Below are 19,391 nucleotides of genomic sequence, written 5' to 3'. Positions count from 1 at the left end.
TCTGCTTCCACTACCTTTTGAGGAAGAGGGTTCCAAAGACTCACGACCCTCAGAGAAAAAAAAATCTCTTAAATGGGCAACCCCTTAATTTTAAATAATGAGCCCTAGTTCTAGATTCTCCCACAAGAGGAAACATCCTTTCCACATCTACCCCTTCAAGGTACCAGTCTCTTATATATTTCAATCAAGTTGCCTCTTACTCTTCTAAACTCCAGTGGATACAAGCCTAGACAGCCAACCTTTCCTCATAAGACAACCTTCCCATTCCAGGTATTAGCCAAGTGAACCATCTCTGAACTGCTTCCAATGCATTTACATTCTTCCTTAAATAAGGAGACCAATACTGTATACAGTACTCCAGATGTGCCCTACATAACTGAAGCATAACCTCTCTACTTTTGTATTCATTACCTTTCCTAATTACTTGCTGTACCTGCATTCTAACCTTTTGTGATTCACGCACTAGGACACCTAGATCCCACTGAACCTCAGAGCTCTTCAATCTCTTTATTTTTCCTGCCAAAATGGACAATTTCACATTTTTCCACATTGCACTCCGTTTGCCAGATTTTTGCCCACTCACTCAGCCTATCTATATCTTTTTGTAATCTCCTTATGTCCTCTTCAAAACTTACTTTCTTTTCGAACTTTGTGTCATTAGTAAATTTAGCAGTCATATATTTGGTCCCTTCATCCAAGTCATTTATATAAATTGTAAAAAGTTGAGGTCCCAGCACTGATCCCTGTAGCAAACCACTCATCACATCCTGCCAACCAGAAAAAAACCCATTTATACCTATTCTGTCTCCTGTTAGCTAGCCAGTCTTTTATCCATGCCAGTATGTTACCTCCTACACCATGATCTTCTATTTTCCATAATAACCTTTGATATGGCACCTTACCAAATGCCATCTGGAAATCCAAGTTCAGCAAATCAGCCAGTTCTCCTTTATTCAGAGCACATGTTACTTCTTCAACGTACTCCAATAAATTAGTTAAACATGTTTTGCCCCTCACAAAACCATGTTGACTCTGCCTGATAAACTTGAATTTATCTAAATGCCCTGCTACAATCTCTTTAATAATAGCTCTTAACATGTTCCCTATGAAGACGTTAAGGTAATTGACCTGTAGTTTCCTGCTTTCTGTCTCCCTCACCTTTTGAATAAAAGAATTACATTCACTATTTTCCAATCTAATGGAACTTTCCCCAAATCTAGGGAATTTTGGAAAATTAAAACCAATGCATCAACTACCTCACTAGTCACTTCTTTTAAGACCCTTAGAAGAAGTCCATCAGGACCTGTGGACTTGTCAGCTCGCAGTTCCAACAATTTGCTCAGTACCACTACTCTGGTGATTGTAATTTTCTTGAGTTCCTCTCCCCCTTCAGTTCCCTGATTTACAGCTATTTCTGGGGTGTTACTTGTATTCTCTATAGTGAGGACCGATGCAAAATCATCTACCATTTCCTTATTTTCCATTATTAACTCTCCAGACTCTCTTTTTATATGACCAATGCTCACTTTGTTAATTCTTTGTTTTAAAATATCTATAGAAACTCTTAAACCAGATTTTACCAGCTGCATTGGCATCAGGCATCATGGCGGGTGGGGTGGGGGTGGGGCAATATAGCGAGAAGGCCAAAAATCGGTTTCACGCCAGAGTGAAGGCACAGGGTGATCATCCGATGGTGTCCGCATTGGTGGAATGTGGATCCGGCTGGAGGCTGGCGTGAAGCCAATTTGCATCCCGCTAATGGGGTGCAAAGTAAGGTCTGACCCAAATTGTCCCCTGACACCATATTTACCGTTGCACCGGTGGGAAAACATGCCGGTCTAGAACATGTTTGGACAAGCGTGACATGCAGAAGTCGGAACTTACTCTTAAGGCCTTGCTCAGATCGTGGACACCCAAGGAGAGGTTGTTTCTGGAGCCCTACAGCTACCTAATCCTGGAGGAACACGCAAATTGCATGCTGGGTGGATCCTCATGAACATGGCTCCGCTGCAAAGCAGCTCATGGAAGATGGGAGATCTGCATTGATGTCTCGGGTCAGCTTCAGAATATCACGGTCTTGGCCATGGATGCTATGGATAATCAGCGAATGGGGGTAGAGGAAGGTCCAGCTATGAGTGGGAGAGGAAAGTGTACCAGGCTGGGTAGGAGAGGAAGATTTAGATGACAAGGAGACGAAGATGTACTAGGTGGGGGGGAGAGGGGCATCAAAGGTGGGACGTGGTGGATGAAGGTAATGGGGGGTGAGTTGATGGTGTGGATGAAGGTGGCAGGAATGTGATGTTGGAGGGGGGTGCACAAAGGTATCGGGGGTTGAGTTTGGTGGGAGGATGAAGATGTCGGGGGGACTGAGGTTTAAGGGGGGCATGAAGGTTTTGGGGGGCTGAGGTTGGGAGAGGCACACAAAGGTGTCAGGGGCTGAGGTTGGGAGGGGTCACAAAAGTGTCGGGAGGGTGAGGTTGGGAGGGAGTGCAAGGGGAGGAGGGTGTAACGGGAGAATGCAACAAGTGGGGAGGTAGGTGTAAGGGAGAGAGTTTGGTGGTGGGAAGGAGTCGGTGGTGGGAAGTAGCTCGGAGGAAGGAAGGAATGGGATTCTCAGGAAGGTAGGGTACATGCGTGTTCACCTGGACATTCTGGAAAGAAAAAGATTTGGGTTGATAGGTGACAATGGGGAGGTGGAAGGTGATGTCGGGGTGGGAGTGGTCAACGTGATGGGGGAAAGGATATGGGTGACTGGGGGAGGAGAAAGGATGGTTGGGGGGGCTGATCAAAAACTTGACTACGACCATCGTTTGCAAAATCGAAAGTGAACGGAGCCTCGTGTTGCACGGGCACAGGCGCTTTCTGGGAGTGTGATCAGTGGGTGGGTGGAGATGCAGGTCAGCTCAGATGGACAACTGAAAGCAAACCCCAGCAGGCAGCATTGAAAATGTTCAGAACAGTAAGATGAGTGTGATGGATGAAGGCTCTGTGTGCCTGGGAGAGTGCTTGCACGAGGCTCTGGAAGGCCCTGCCACACACTCACCTCTCCCTCCAGAATCACTCATGGTCTGGCTGCGTGCAGCTGAACTGATTGTGGGGGGAATGCAGTGGTAGGACTTACAAAGACTGTTAATGAAGTTGAAAGACACCATTACACTTTATTCTGTGAAAGTGAATATATTTTCAGATTATAAAATGACAAAGTGTGTTCACCCATGCAACCACATGTGATCAGAATTTCCTAACTTTTCTAGGCCTACCATGTCTTTTAGGTGCTGCCCTGGTATTCACAGCAGGGGTGGAGACAGCCTGCACAATATTTAGCCCTGTTGCCTCTGATGACTTTGTTATGCGTCCTCTGGAGACCCAAGGCCTTGAGGGCCCTGGCTTGCTTTGGCTGTCATGCTGTGGGCCAGTTGCTCCCTCTGTGGTGACAGAGGACAACGTTGAGGGGGTGACAGGCAAAGGGGACTCGGAGGGAGTAGACAGCCATTGAGATTCCTGAGTGGATGACCCAGGATGTCCAGTTGCTGCTCCTCCTCCCTTCAGCTGACTCCTTGAGGGGAAGAAACACCTGGAGGGAAGTTGAGGTGCCTCATTTCCCCCTTGTGTTGCCATTGTAGGAGCTCACCCATGGCTACCACGATGGAGTACAGGTCTGCGTACATCTCTGCGTTTTTCTGGACCAGGGTCTCCATGGAATCCACCATCCTTCCCATGGAGACCTCCATACATTCACATGTGGGCACCACTTCATCAGAGAACAGGCAGATGCACTCCTCTGACTCGCGTGCCACTCTGTTGAGGGCTTCTAACAGTTCTGCGTGATGTTCCCCTGCCTTTTGCTGACTTTCCACAATGAGTTGGAAGGCCGAATCCAGAGGCTTGTCACCTAACTCGGACCTCACAGATGCCTCTTCCCCAGCAGTCCTCCGAGTGCTGGGGAGCTTGGCTGAACCTGCCTCTTCCTGCTGTGGACAGGTGTCCATGATGGGAATATTCCCCACTTGCCTGGATGAGTGCAGCTCCCACAACATTCAAGAAGTTTGATACTGTCCAGGACAAAGCAGCCTGTTTGATTGTCACCACATCCACTGACATTCACTCTCTCCACCGACGCAAAGTAGCAGCAGTGTGTACCATCTACAAGATGTACTGCAGGAATTCACCAAGGCTCCTTAGACAGCACCTTCCAAACCGACAATCACTACCATATAGAAGGATAAGGGCGACAGCAGATAGATGGGAACACCACTACCTGGAAGTTCCAAGTCACTCAGTATCCTGGTTTGGAAATATATCGCCGAACCTTCACTGTTGCTGGGTCAAAATCCTGGAACGCCCTTCTTAACAGCACTGTGGGTGTACCTACACCACATGGACTGCAGCGGTCCAACAGGACAGCTCACCACCACCTTCTCAAGGGCAACTAGGGATGGGCAATAAATGCTGGGCCAGCCACCCAAGCCTACATCCTGTGAATTAATAAAAAAATTGCGGTGACCACCAGATTGTTAACCCAAGCCTGCACTAGATCTAGGTCCCACCAGGTGGAGGGTGTGTATAAACGCTGTGATGGGTCTTCTAGGCTACTTATTTCCAGCCCTTCAGTGGAGGAGATGTCCTCTTGGCTGGAGTTGAGGACACGGATGGAGCTGAGGGACTGGGCTGATGGTGTCAGTCGCTTGGCAGAGCTCCCTGTAAACAAAAGTGGAGGTAATTAGTGCATAGCAGCAGAGTCAAAAACAAGAGAGAGAGCACTCACCGTTGCGTTGAGAGAGGGATGATGTGGTGCAGGATCCTCATGTGGATGCTCACTGCCGACCTCATTGTTGCTGCAGGCACGGTCCGTTTCCTCACCAGTCAGCATGATGGCACTCTCCTCAAAGTGAGTGAGGGACCTAATGTGGGCCAGTCCACCCCCAGTCTGGGACCTCTCCCTGCTGTTGTGAGGCAGCTTCTCCTGCATGAATACAGATGGAGAGAGTGTGAGCAGGACGCATGGCACTGCATGGAATCTTTTTGTGGTGAGTGGAGCCATGGACAAGATGAGGACAAGTGCTGCAGAGGATATGAGCCTGATGGAGATGTGAGGGTGTGTGTGAGAGTTATTGGTGTCCCCACTTGAGGTATGAGATCCTTGAGAATGTGTGATGGGTTTGTGAGTGTGTGAGTTGAGAGTAATGAGGTGGTTCACTTACCCTGATGGAATGGATGAGAGCATTCATCCTCTTCCTGCACTGGATGGCTGACCTCCTCTGTGCTCCGGTGGTGCTGATCACTGCTGCCACCACCTCTTAGGCCAGATTGGTGACTCTGATGGACCTCCTGCAGCCAGAGTGGGAGTAGAGGACATTGCGCCGGCCTCCCACTGCCTCCAGCAGGTGCCCCAGAGAGGTGTCACTAAATTTGGGGGCTGCTGTCTTCTTTGCTTTCGGGGCCATCTGTCACCTGGAGACCATAAAACCATAAGATATAGGAGCAGAAATTAGGCCATTCGGCCCATCGAGTCTGCTCCACCATTCAATCATGGCTGATAAGTTTCTCAACCCCATTCTCCCGCCTTTTCCCCATAACCTTTGATCCCCTTACCAATCAAGAACCTATCTATCTCGGTCTTAAATACACTCAATGACCTGGCCTCCACAGCCTTCTGTGGCAATGAATTCCATAGAGTCACCGCTCTCTGACTAAAGAAGTTTCTCCTCATCTCTGTTCAAAAAGGTCTTCCCTTTACTCTGAGGCTGTGCCCTCGGGTCCTAGTCTCTCCTACTAATGGAAACATTTTGCCCACATCCACTCTATCCAGGCCTTTCAGTATTCTGTAAGTTTCAATCAGATCCCCCCTCATCCTTCTAAACTCCATTGAGTATAGACCCAGAGTCCTCAAATGTTCCTCATATGTTAAGCCTTTCATTCCTGGGATCATTCATGTGAACCTCCTCTGGACCCTCTCTAGTGCCAGCACATCCTTCCTGAGATACAGGGCCCAAAATTGCTCACAAAATTCTAAATGTGGTCTGACCAGAGCCTTATAAAGCCTTAGCAGCACATCCCTGCTTTTATATTCTAGTCCCCTGGAAATAAATGCCAACATTGCATTTGCCTTCCTAACTACCGACTCAACCTGCAAGGTAACCTTAACAGAATCCTGCACTAGGACTCCCAAGTCCCTTTGCACTCCAGATTTCTGAATTCTCTCCCCATTTAGAAAATAGTCAATGCCTCTATTCTTCCTACCAAAGTGCATGACCTCACACTTCCCCACATTGTATTCCATCTGCCACTTCTTTGCCCATTCTCCTAACCTATCTAAATCCTTCTGTAACCTTCCCGCTTCCTCAATACTACCAGTCCCTCCACCTATCTTTGTATCATCTGCAAACTTAGCCAGGATGCCCTCAGTTCCTTCATCTGGATCATTAATGTATGAAGTGAAAAATTGTAGTCCCAATACTGACCCCTGCGGAACTCCACTAGTCACCGGCCGCCATCCTGAGAAGGACCCCCTTATCCCCACTCTCTGCCTCTGCCAGATAGCCAATCTTCTATCCATGCTAGTACCTTGCCTCTAACACCATGGGCTCTTATCTTACTGAGCAGCCTCCTGTGCGGCACCTTGTCAAAGGCCTTCTGGAAGTCCAAGTAGATGACATCCATTGGCTCTCCTTTGGCTAAGCTACTCGTTACCTCCTCAAAGAACTCTAACAGATTTGTCAGGCATGACCTCCTCTTGATGAAACCATGCTGACTTTGCCCTATTTTATCATGCACTTCCAAGTATTCTGAAATCTCATCCTTAATAATGGACTCTAAAATCTTACTAACAACCGAGGTCAGGCTAATCGGCCTGTAATTTCCCATCTTTTGCCTCACTCCCTTCTTAAACAGGGGGGTTACATTAGCAATTTTCCAGTCCTCTGGGACCCTCTCTGACTCCAGTGATTCCTGAAAGATCACCACTAACGTCTCCACTATCTCTTCAGCTATCTCCGTCAGAACTCTGGGGTGTAATCCATCTGGTCCAGGTGATTTATCCACCTTCAGACCTTTCAGTTTTCCTAGCACCTTCTCCTTGGTAATGGCCACCATACTCACCTCTGCCCCCGACTCTCTTGAACTTTGGGGATGTTACTCATGTCTTCCACCGTGAAGACTGACACAAAGTACCTATTCAGTTCCTCCGCCATTTCTTTATTCCCCACTACTACTTCTACAGCGTCATTTTCCAGCGGCCCAATGTCCACTTTTGCCTCTCTCTTACCTTTTATATATCTAAAAAACTCTTGCAATCTTATTTTATATTACTGGCTAGTTTACCCTCATATTTAATCTTTTCCCTCCTTTTTTCTTTTTTAGTTGCCCTCTGTTGGTCTTTGTAGGCTCCCCAATCCCCTGGCTTCCCACTGCTCTTCGTCACATTGTATGCTTTCTCTTTAGCTTTTATGCTGTCCCTGACTTCCCTTGTCAGCCATGGTTTCCTCGTCCTCCCTTTAGTTTGCTTCTTCTTCCTAGGGATGGATTTTTGCTGTGTCTCCCAAATTACTCCCAGAAACTCCTGCCATTGCTGTTCCACTGTCTTTCCTGCTAGGCTCATCTCCCAGTCAATTCTGGCCAGCTCCTCCCTCATGCCTCTGTAGTTGCCTTTGTTCAACTCTAATACCGTTACATCTGATTGCAGCTTTTTCCTCTCAAATTGCAGGGTAAATGCTATTATATTATGGTCATTTCCTCCTAAGGGTTCCTTCACCTTAAGCTCCCTTATCAAATCTGCCTCATTACACATCACTAAATCTAGAATTGGCTGTTCCCTAGTGGGGTCCACCACAAGCTGTTCCAAAAAGCCATCTCGTAGACATTCCACAAATTCCTTTTTTTGGGATCCACTATCAATCTGATTTTCCCAGTCTACCTGCATATTGAAATCCCCCATGATCACTATAACCTTGCCTTTCTTACACGCCTTTTCTATCTCCTGGTGTATATTGTGCCCCACATCCTGACTACTGTTCGGAAGCCTGTACATAACTCCCATTATGTTTTTTTTTTACCTTTGCGGTTCCTCAACTCTACCCACACAGATTCTACATCATCTGACCCTATGTCATTTCTTGCTATCAATTTAATTTCATTTCTTACTAACAAAGCAACCCCATCCCCTCTGCCAACCTACCTTTCTTTTCGATAGGATGTATATGCTTGGATACTTAGCTCCCAGTCCTGATCCCCTTGCAGCCATGTCTCTGTGATGCCCACCACATCATACCTGCCAATTTCAATCTGCGCCACAAGCTCATTATTTATTATCTTATTTCATATATGCGTGCGTTCAGATACAACACCTTCAGTCCTGTATTTCCCGTCCCCCTTCTCATTGTCGTCTCTTTATCTTGATGCGCTTGAAGTTAGATTCCTAGCCCTTTCCAAACACTCTGTCCTATTTTGTGGTCTGGAGACTTTAATAGCCTCTCCTGGGCTCTCCTTTCTTTTCAATTTTTTCATAATTTTCCGTGAAGTTGAACCCACACCCCCAATATGCTAACCTGCTGCTTTGTTTCCCATTAGTCATGCTTCTAAATTTAGGGGCTGCTGTCTTCTTTGCTTTCAGGGTCATCTGTTACCTGGAGTAGTCCTGGCCTGTAGACTTGGAGTAGGCATGTGCTCTGGTGCACTTTAAATATGGCACCCAGAGCGAGAACGTGCTGAGATCATGGTGTGGCGGGCAAATCCGAGCCTGTCCACCAGCGGTCTGGAGTATTTCCAGTGAGTGCATTGTTAGTGAGGCAGGATGTGTCGGGAATGGGCGCGGAAACCCGCCATTGCGGCTGGTGGGTTAAACAGCTTTTTTCCTGCTTGCTACCACGCTTTGTGCAAATCTGGGACAATTCTGCCTTTGCTATTTGTCTTCATATTTCTAGCTAGCTTTCTCTAATACTCTAATTTTTTTCCCTCCTTATCAATCTTTTAGTCACACTCTGCTTTTTTTAGTATTCTGTCTAAACTTCTGAGATGACACCCATCCTTGCACAATTATATGCTTTTTCTTTAAGGTTGATACTAACTTTTACTTTTTAGTTAACCACGGATGGTGGGTTATCCCCTGGGAATTTTTCTTTCTCATTGGAATGTATCTATTTTGTGTATTCTGAAATATCCCTTTAAATGTCTGCCACTACATTACTATTGACCTAGCTCCACTTTCATGCCCTTATAATTGCCCTTATTTAAGTTTAACATACTAGACCCACTCTACCCTCAAACTGAATGTAAAATTCAATCATATTGTGATTGCTGTTACCTAGGGGCACCTTCACTATGATGTCATTAATTAATTCTATCTCGTTAAACAATACCGGGTCTAGTACAGCCTGCTCTCTGGTTGGCACCAGAATGTGTTGTTCTAAGAAACTGTCCTGAATACATCCTATGAACTCTTCATCTATGCTACCTTTGCCTCAACTAGGCTACATTTGCCCATCTTTTTTTCCAGTCTATATGTAGATTAAACCTCCCCGTGATTTTTGCCGCACCTTTCTGACAAGCTCCTATTATTTCTTCCTTTATACTCCGCCCTACTGTGTGGCTACTGTTAGGGGGCCTGTACACCACTCCTACAAACGATCTTGCCTTTATCATTTCTCATCTGTAGAGGAACCACTTCTACATCCTGGTTTCCAGAATTTGGATCATCTCTCTCTGTTCTAATAGCATCATTAATTAACAGAACCACCCCTGCACCTTTTCCTCGCTTCCTGTCCTTCCTAAATGTCACGTATCCTTCAATATTCAGGTCCCAAATTTATGTCACCGTGCAGTCATGGGCAGAATTTATGCCTTGTGGGTGGGCGCGCGTCCAACCTGAGCGGACACAAAATAGCATGAGATGATGTCAGGCGAGCAATCTTCAGGTCGTTGGGTGTGCGCAGCAGTCGGAAGCTCGCCTGTCAACAATTAAGCAGGCAATTGAGCCCATTAAGGAGGCAATTGAAAGTGATTTTTTGTGGCCTATCCACTTTCGCCCATCTGCTAACCATAAATCGGCCAGGCGGCCTTTACATCTTTGCTCAAACCTCGATCCCTGGCAGGATGAAATTTCTGTGGGGAAATAAAATAAAAAGGCATATCTGGGGACCTTTTTTTGTGAGGTATGCTTTCAGATGCTTGATTGTGCTGCATGGACATATTTTGCAGCATTTTTGTTGTTTTGTTTATTCTGTGCAGGTCTGCAGCTCCCTGAGGCAGCTGTCTGCCTTCAGGGAGCTCAGTGGAAGCACTCAGTAGCACCCACGGTTATGTTGACGCTCGTCCTCTTCCCGCCCTCACTGGCAGTGCTGAGTCTTTTGCAGCATGCGTTTGATGCTGGCTGGCCGTTAATTGGCCAACCAGCGTGAAATCATGGCCAGGGGCTTGTTTCCCCTCTGCTCCTGGGCCTGCAGATTGCCTGCACCCAACGAGTGAAAAATTCAGGCCCATATCTCTGTATTAGCCCATTAGATTGTACTTACTTATTTCTATTTGAGCTATCAGTTGATTTTTTGTTTCAAATATTGCATGCATTCAAACACAGAGCCTTTAGTTTTTTCCTTTTATTATTTTTGTAACCTCCTGCTGATTTACTCTTAGGTTTGCACTCTCTATCCCTTCATGTCACGGTCTGTATATCATTTCCCATAGTAATACCTTTTTCTCTCTTGCCTTGTCTCTACTTTTTCATTTACCACATCCTTTTCACAAATTTGATCTCTTGCCTTCACCACTTAGTTTAAAATCCTCTCTTCATCCTCAGTTTTTCCACTCACTAGTATTCTGGTCCCAGCACGGCAGGGGTGTAGACCGTCCCAAGAGTACAGCCCCCAATTTTCCCCCATACTGGTGCCAGTGCCCCACAGACTGGAACCCACTTCTTCCACACCAGTCTTTGAGCCACACATTCATTTCTTTAATCTTATTTGCCCTATGCCAATTTGCACATGGCTCAAGTGATAATGAGAGATTCTTACCTTTGAGGTTCTGCTTCTTAATTTCGTTCCTAGCTCCTCGCACTGACAATGCGGAACCCTTTTCCTTACTCTGCCTATGTCATTGGTACCTACACAGAGCACAGTGACTGGATCCAACTCACCCCCCAACCCCTTCCCCCACCTTCCCAGTTCCTCTCCAGCCCTGATCAGATATCTAGAAACTGACACTAGGCAGGCAACACAGCAGTCTGGACTTGCTCTTTGCTACAGAGAACAGTGTCAATCCCCCTCACTATACTGTCCCCTACTACCACTACATTCCTTTTTGCTCCCCCCACTTGAATGGCTTCCTTTACCGCAGTGCCATGGGCAGCCAGCTCATCCACCCTGCAGCCCCTACTCTCATCCAAACAAGCTGAAACAACCTCAAATCTGTCAGGCAATTGCAAAGGCTGCACTCCTGCCTTCTGGGTCCTCTTACCTGCCTCACTCATCTTGACCTTGGACAGATCTGTTCATAGCCTTGTGAAATTAGCCCCCCTCCAGATAAATATTTTTTCTCTAGATTGCTCCTTCACTGTTCAACAGCTGAATTAAGCCTTATGATAATGTTCAACTATTGATACTTGAAGCACCCCATTCTCCAGAACAGATCCAGCATGCCTCATTCATGCCCAGAAGGAAAAAACAATTCAGACCAATGCTCTTATTTCACAGTTTTATTGGTGTTCCATTTTAAGGTATACAAGACCAGTTCGGACCAGTATTCTTATTTCCCAGTTTTTACTGTTTTTGCCTTCTGGGTAGTTGGGCCAGAAACATACGGATCAAGAAAATTCTTCTGAATACACTTCAGAAATTCTTCTCTCTCTCTGCCTATTTACATTATCTGACACTATCCATATCTACATTAGGATGATTGAAATATTCCATTATCACTACGTTATAGTTCTTCCATCTCTTGGTAATTTTCCAGCAAATTTACTCCTCCTCTTTCCCAGGACCAATCTGCCTATAGAATGCACCCAGTAGTATAACAACACCTCTGTTGTTTCCTAAGTCTAACCAAACAGATTCTGTCCTTGACCCGTACAAGACAACTACTGTCTCCGGCACTGCAATATTCTACTTAATCAATAATGTCTCTCTCCTCGTTTCTTTTCTTCCCTATCTTTCCTGAACACCTTGTATTCAGGAATATTTAGCGCCCAGTTCTGCCCTTTTATTGAGCTAGGTTCCCATTACTGCCAAAACATCAAATTCCCATGTGGCTATCTGCATCTGCAGCTCACTAATCTTATTTACCACTCTTTGTGTGCTTAGATATATGCATTATAAACCTGAATTAGACCTTATCGTACTCTTTCTTAGACTGACCCCATGTAATACCTTACTAATTCTTACTCGGGTGCAGCCTGTTTCTTCCAATCCTTTGTGCATCTTATTTTTCCTTTCTAATGCTATATCCTGGTTTCCATCACCCTGCCAAATTAATTTAAAACCCTCTCCCACATCACTTGGAAAGTGAGGACATGAACAGGGCCAGGACCAATCTCCCCAGTCTATACTGGTCCTATCTCCCTGAGAACAGCTCCCAATGTCCCAGATATCTAAGATTCTTCCTGCTGCACCATCTGTCCAGCCATGTATTCACCCGTACAGAGCTCCTCTTTCCATACTCACTAGTGGCACTGGGAGTAATCTGAAGATGAACTTCTGGGCCCTGCTTATTAATTTCTTTCTCACCTCCCCAAACTCTGCCTCATCTGTCTTTCCAGCTATATTGGTACCAATATGAACCATGACCTCTGGCTGTATACTCTTCATCTTTAGAATGTTCTACAGCCGCTCAGTGACATCCTGGACCCTAGCACCAGGGAAGACCTGGAATCATATCTGCATCTGTAGAAACTTCCGTCTGATTCCTAACTATAAAATCCCCTATCACTTTTGTTTTCCCAACTTTCCTCCTCATCCCACCCTGCACAGCCACCTTGCTGTCTTGGACTTAGCTCATATCAACATATTTGATTGCCAGTGTTATGTTTTTAGTTGAAGTTGTTCTGCTAGATCAATTAATATCATCCAGCAGTGCCTCAAACTATCTTTATGTTGACTACTTTCTTTGCAGACATGGGATATTGAATTGGAAAGGTCTTCGGAAGCTTGGGCTGCAGATTGCCGATGGGAACACGGACCTGCTTACCTGCTACCTTCTATAGGGCAGAATCTGGGTGCACATTGGGGCAGGTACTGTATGCAATCCCTGACTAGGATTAACTTTGTCATTTCAGAAATTGTATGTCAGTTTTGTCTCTAAAGATTACTGTTTTTAAAATTTTAAATCGACAGATATCGGCCTCCTACCTTTCATGTTCAAGCATGGTATGATGAAGTTAGAGATTATATGTATCCTTATCCTCAAGAATGCAACCCTTGGTGTCCCTTTAGATGTGTTGGTCCAGTATGCACCCATTATACTCAGGTACGCTTAAGTTTAAATAAAATCTTTAACATGGTCATTATTTTTGGTAAATTCTTTCAATGGCAAGTAGTTTTAATTGTGAAAAAGAAGAAGCTAGAGCCCGGACTCCAATGATATCAAGGTAGCTGCGCCTGAACTGCCTCAGCTGCAGAGGAATGGTCACTTCATAGAAGGTTCCCATAACGTGTGGCTGCTTCCCTTGCCCCCCCTCCCCCCACCCGCACATGTGCCTGTGCACTACCTTCAACCGCAGGGCAGCCCTTGCCTCCCACCCCACCCAAGTCACCTCTACGGCAGAGCAGCCCTTGCCTTTCCCACAATGTACTTCATCCTTGAAGTCCAACAGGCGACCCGGGTGAGGACTGCGCAATGTTACTGTGTACTCACCTCCAAGTTCGCTCAAAGTGCAGCTCACCAAGTGCGTGCCTTTTATATGCTGTTGTGAAACACGTCGGCGTGATTGCAGACGATCCAATCGGGGAGATGAATCTGGCCGGTTGGGCTTATAATGATATGCAGATATACTAAAATGAGGTTCCCGATGTCCAATGATGGGCTGTGTCTCCCGCCATCGGTAGGTGGACCCAATGGTCGCAAACTGTTTTCATGACGTTGTTAAACCGATTTTTAGCCTTCTCATCACATTGTCTGCTCATGCCACCAAACACGCCAGCAGGCACAGAAACTCCTGGCCTAGCTTGAATGCACAGAAAAAGGAAAGAAAACTTTCTGTTTTTTCTCTGACATAAAACAATATTATTTGTCAAGTTCTGTCATTTTTTTTTTATTTGTTCATGAGATGTGGCATCGCTGGCTAGGCCAGCATTTATTAACCATCCCTAGTTGTCCCCTAGTTCAGAAGGCATTTTGAGTCAACCACATGGCTGTGGGTCTGAAGTCACGTGTAGGCCAGACCAGGTAAGGACAGCAGATTTCCTTCCCTAAAGGACATTAGTGAACCAGATGGGTTTTTACAACAATCGACAATAGTTTCATGATCATCATTAGACTTTTAATTCCAGATTGTTTTATTGAATTCAAATTCCACCATCTGCCGTGGCAGGATTCGAAACCAGGCTCCCAGAGCATTACCCTGGGTCTCTGGATTACTAGTCCAGTGACAATAGCACTACGCCATCGCCTCCCCCTACATTAATGAATTAACGTTCACTTTTGTCGACCTTTGCATGGTTTCATGCCAGACACTATTTTATAGGGCAGAAGTTTACGGCCTGCCTGCCAGCAGGATTTCCTGGTCCCGCCAAAGTCAATGGACTTTTGAACAGCTCGCCGCATTTTACGCCCCTGCCCCCAACCTGATGGGGCCATAAAATTCCAACCACAGTTTCCTGAAACTTAAAGAAGTTAATTTCCTCTGCTTGGTGGCTGAGGAACACTCATCTTCCAGACGCAAAGCAGCTCCTTTTACATTGCTCAAAGATTTTCTAGGAATCTCCCAAGAAAGCATGGTAAAGCAAGGGAAGCAGGAGGGGGGTGTAGGCAGTCCTCCTGCCTCATTTTCCTTATGAAAAGCCCATTTGGCAGGACACCCAGAAGTGCGTCCTTCACTAAGCCACTCAGAGGATGAATCATAAAGTTTGGCATTGAATAAGAAGATGAAACCTAGAAAATGTAAAGCAACTTTCTTTCCTTTTACAACTACTGGATGCCATCTTGTGGGATCAGGCGATCCAGGTATTTCAATTGGCTTGACATGATTATGATTACTTCTGTCAGTACTTCTGTTAGCGTGAAGCTAATGTTGGACGCATTACAACTTTTTTTCCTTTTATCTTTCTTCTAGGTAGTATGGGCAACAAGTAACAAAATTGGCTGCGCCATTAATTTATGCACAAACATGAATATCTGGGGCCAGGTGTGGCAAAAAGCCATTTACTTGGTTTGCAACTATTCTCCTAAGTGAGTAAAACTAAAAGAGCTAGTAAATGTAAATATATGTACTGTTAGTATGCTTGCAATTATTATAAAATTATAGATTTTTATATTTTTATATAAGTATTATTATAAAATTATAGATTTTTTAAAGGTAATTTATTGGTTCTCTGATCAACTAAATACCAATTACACATTTATATACTGGCTATAGAAGTTCCTGATACTTAACTGAAAATTATTCTCTGAACTTTTGTACAACTGATGTCACAATTACTAATCCAGCACTGTCAGCATAATTACATGTCAAATATATCAGACCTGCACTGAAAACTATAGTCAGCAAAGAAATTTAGTCCAAAGCTAGATAAAACTATTTCAAATAATTAGAACAGTGTATGTTTTAATAACTGGCAGCAGGTGATGTGTAGGCTGGAATGTGCCCTCTGGTTTCAGAGGAACATTATTGTTACCCAAATTTCATTCTCTGGGCTCTGATAGTAAACTGAATCCTTCAATTACATTACCGCCTTGTAATTACTCCTTGATATCTATTATTTTCATTAAAACTACTTACAACAATACAATTCAGGCTGATCCATATGCATAACAGACATCTCTGGAATTTGAATCTGGAACCTTTATCAGTGACTATTCCCCTTTTTGATTTGTTATTTGTAAATATTGATTTTCATAACTGCACCAACTCACATGTTTTATATCTCCAGTCGATTATCAGGTTGAAAAAAACCTTTGGAGTGAAAAACGAGTGAAAAAAATTGGTTTATAATTATACCTTTTAATGATCTATAAGAATACATTTTCTGAAAGAATATTGAGTACATTATACAATGTAACATTTTTCTTATTTTCAGGGGGAACTGGTGGGGCCATGCTCCTTATAAACGTGGATCTCCCTGTTCTGCCTGTCCTCCTAGCTACGGGGGAGGCTGTAGAAATAATTTGTGTTACAAAGGTATGTGCCTTTTACCTTCCTTTACTTAGTACATTTATAACTTGTTTATAAACTATGACATAAATGACCCTTTATGTCTATATCACAGCAGAGTTTATGGACATCCTAAATACTGACCTTATTGTAAACTCTGGTCCTGAAGTTGCCCTATAACCTTAACAAATGCATATTCAACTGTTTTATTTACATTTGTGTTTGTTGGACATGGAAATGGAATGTGAATTAAAACATCACAGATGTATAGGAAAAAAAATTGAGTCTTCAGGCTTTAAACAAGTGCACCAGGAACGACATGAATCTGTAGAGCTAATGGATTGTCAGAGTGTGGAATGTGTTAACCACAGATCGTTTGTTGAGGTAAAGGCGTTTGCAACTTTTAAGGGAAAATTGGATAACTATTTGAAACAAAACTAGATAAAGGGCTTTGGAGAGAGAGTTTGACAGTGGAATTAGATATGGATTGCTTTAGTACAATGGACTAAATGGCCTTTGGGATTTATATTTGTGTGTAGACCTTTTCATGTGATACCTCGGGGTAGAGCTTGTACACGTTGGATCCATTTTTCATGCTTAATGTGATATTCAGAATATGAGGAATTCCTGGCATTTCAGGTTTGTTAAGGAAATGTGGGGTAGATTTAAAATCTAGAGACCTCATAGCACTTCGCAAACCAGTAAATTTAACATTTTTTAAGAAAGGTTTCAACTAGCATCAGCACCAAACAACACTGCAAATATATCAGCAACATCTCTCCCTCAGCCCTAAGTGGGTGACCTGATGGGACCGATAAATTGCTAGGAACCTGCCATAAATATTATGATGATCTGTTATAGGTAGGCCGGAATGAAACAGGTGGACATCATGTCTGCCTCACCACCAATTTGGCTGAATTACTAAGAAATTAAAAAATACAGGTCTTTTGGTTTATACAGTGAGGTTACAAGTAGCAATTGTGCTCTTCCTGCTTTAAATGTTTTGGGCAAATCCAGTGAGGTCCTGCAAACTGCCAACACATATCAGAAAATCACTGTCTTCTAGTATGGCTACACATGAGGCAGTGTCTAGTTTTAAATCAACCAGTGTATGAAATAAATTCAGATTTCCTCTACGTGGACAGATTCCAGCCTTTGAACCATCTGGAGAACTTTTCTTCTCGCTTATCTACCTCTCCCAATGTTAGCTAACACCTTACTTGCAGGTATACTGTGTACTGCATTTCTTATAACCGTCACGGCCCCTTTCAGACAGTGCCATTTTCTCTGAGCAGAGCTGTGGGTAGAATCTAACGCAACCGTTTGCACACCTCTTGCTCATTCAAATTTCTTCTTGTTTTGGTTTTAAACTAATTTCTAAAATCTGGAGAAAACTTTCCATTTTTCATTTATTAAAATTAAACATAATTGATGTAATCCAATTAAAACTTTCATCCTAAATATTCATGTTCCTATCAGCTTCAGCTCATGGCATTGTTAACATTAATAGAGTTTTGTGAGGCCCCAAGCCACCCGTGGTGTCTGGGATACTGCCAGTGGATATCAAAAAGTCACAATCATCATGCCTGTAGTTTTCCATCCACCAAACTGAATAATGGGGCCTTGCAAAGTTTATCTTAATAATTTTAGTGACAATGGCACACAATGATTTCCCGTAAATCTGTTGAATTCTTGTTCATCAGGGTTTTCCCAGGGTTAGCATTTAGAGTTTATAAAACCTCGTCTGTATAGTAGTTGTAAAGGCATTAACTCTGTAGTGGCAGGTTGGCAACAGCTTTCCTATAAAGCAATAATTAGGCTTGTGTTTCTGTCTTAACATTTTGTATAAACTTTATAATTTTGTATGCTAATTTGTAGGTGACAGTATACAACAAGTGAATGCAGGTAGCTATCGCAATAAGAAAAAATTGAACTTGAGGCTGAATTTCACAGAAGCCTGAACATAATGTGATGCTGACATTTTTCAGTTCTTATGAAGGTGCTTCACCAAACAGTTTTTGATCTCATTGAAGTTTGGCATGTTAAGGTCTGTTGATTATTACTATCCTAAAAGATGTAATTTCAGTATTTTTCATAGTTATCACATCATCTTAAATTCTAATTACTAGAGCTGTTTACCTTTGCAAATTAGATTGAAAAGAATGTTCAAATTTGAACAATATCCAGAAGATATTAATAGATTGCATAACGGGTACATAATTGATAAATTAATTTCGACACAGATAGGTGTAAGGCATTATATTTTGGTAAGAAAAATAAGGAGATCACATATTGCTTAGAAAATAAGAATCTAAATTGAACAGAGGAGCAAAGGGACCTGAGAATTCAAGGAAACAAATCATTCAAAATAGTAACACCAATAAATAAGGCCATTAGAAAAACAAACCATGCATTATGGTTTATTTCTAGCAACGTAGGTTGTGCTAAACTTGTATCGTGCCTTGATTAAACGTCACATGGGGTGGAATGTCACAGTCCCTTGCCTGTCGGTTTGAAGGTTTGAAGGTTGGGGCGGGAGGGGCGGGGTGGGGGGGTGGGGGGTAGTGGTGGGGGGGCTCATAAAATGCGGCACATGGCCTGCCCGCTGCCTACCCACCCGCCCTCAAACTGTCAACATGTCTTCCATTTTATGGGGGGGCGGTGGTGGAATGGTGGAAGCAGCCCATGGGCCTATTGAGGCCCTTAAATTAAATGGCCAATTAATGACCACTTAAGTGCCTCATCCCACCCACACAGCCATTTTACCCATGGGAGGAGGAAGCTGACGCCAAACAGGGAGTCTGGCAGCTATAATTGCATTGGGCTGGTATATCCTTTGGGGGTTCCATTTGCCCATCAGAAATGCCGTTTTCCAGCCCCCCGTCCCCAAGGTCATACCCCCCATTTACCCTCTGTAACCTTTCAACCCCTCCCCCACAGCCTTTCAAACCTTGCCCCAAACCCTCTCACTCCCCTCACTGGCACCTTTCATCCTGCTGATACCCCAGACTTACCTTCAGTCTAGCTTCTATTAGTCCACTTTTTTGGGACTGCCTGTGGTATGAGCAGTGGCCCCCTGCTTGAACCTGGCGCTTCTGGAATT

At 44.1% G+C, this 19,391-nt stretch overlaps 1 protein-coding gene across 2 annotated transcripts in view; it reads left to right on the top strand.

Annotated features, from left to right (window-relative positions):
• Nucleotides 1–19,391, top strand: part of LOC121279354 (cysteine-rich secretory protein LCCL domain-containing 1-like) — an 89,467-nt gene that overhangs the window by 27,484 nt on the left and 42,592 nt on the right. For both annotated transcript variants that reach the window (XM_041190535.1, XM_041190534.1), the window contains exons 3-6: nucleotides 13,093–13,211; nucleotides 13,314–13,446; nucleotides 15,251–15,366; nucleotides 16,215–16,315. In XM_041190535.1, the coding sequence (XP_041046469.1) occupies nucleotides 13,093–13,211; nucleotides 13,314–13,446; nucleotides 15,251–15,366; nucleotides 16,215–16,315 (469 nt within the window). The remainder of the gene's footprint in view (nucleotides 1–13,092; nucleotides 13,212–13,313; nucleotides 13,447–15,250; nucleotides 15,367–16,214; nucleotides 16,316–19,391) is intronic.

This window comes from Carcharodon carcharias, chromosome 6 (genome assembly GCF_017639515.1).
Source record: "Carcharodon carcharias isolate sCarCar2 chromosome 6, sCarCar2.pri, whole genome shotgun sequence".
Taxonomy (NCBI): Eukaryota; Metazoa; Chordata; class Chondrichthyes; order Lamniformes; family Lamnidae; genus Carcharodon; species Carcharodon carcharias.
This window is presented reverse-complemented; position numbering and strand designations above follow the sequence as displayed.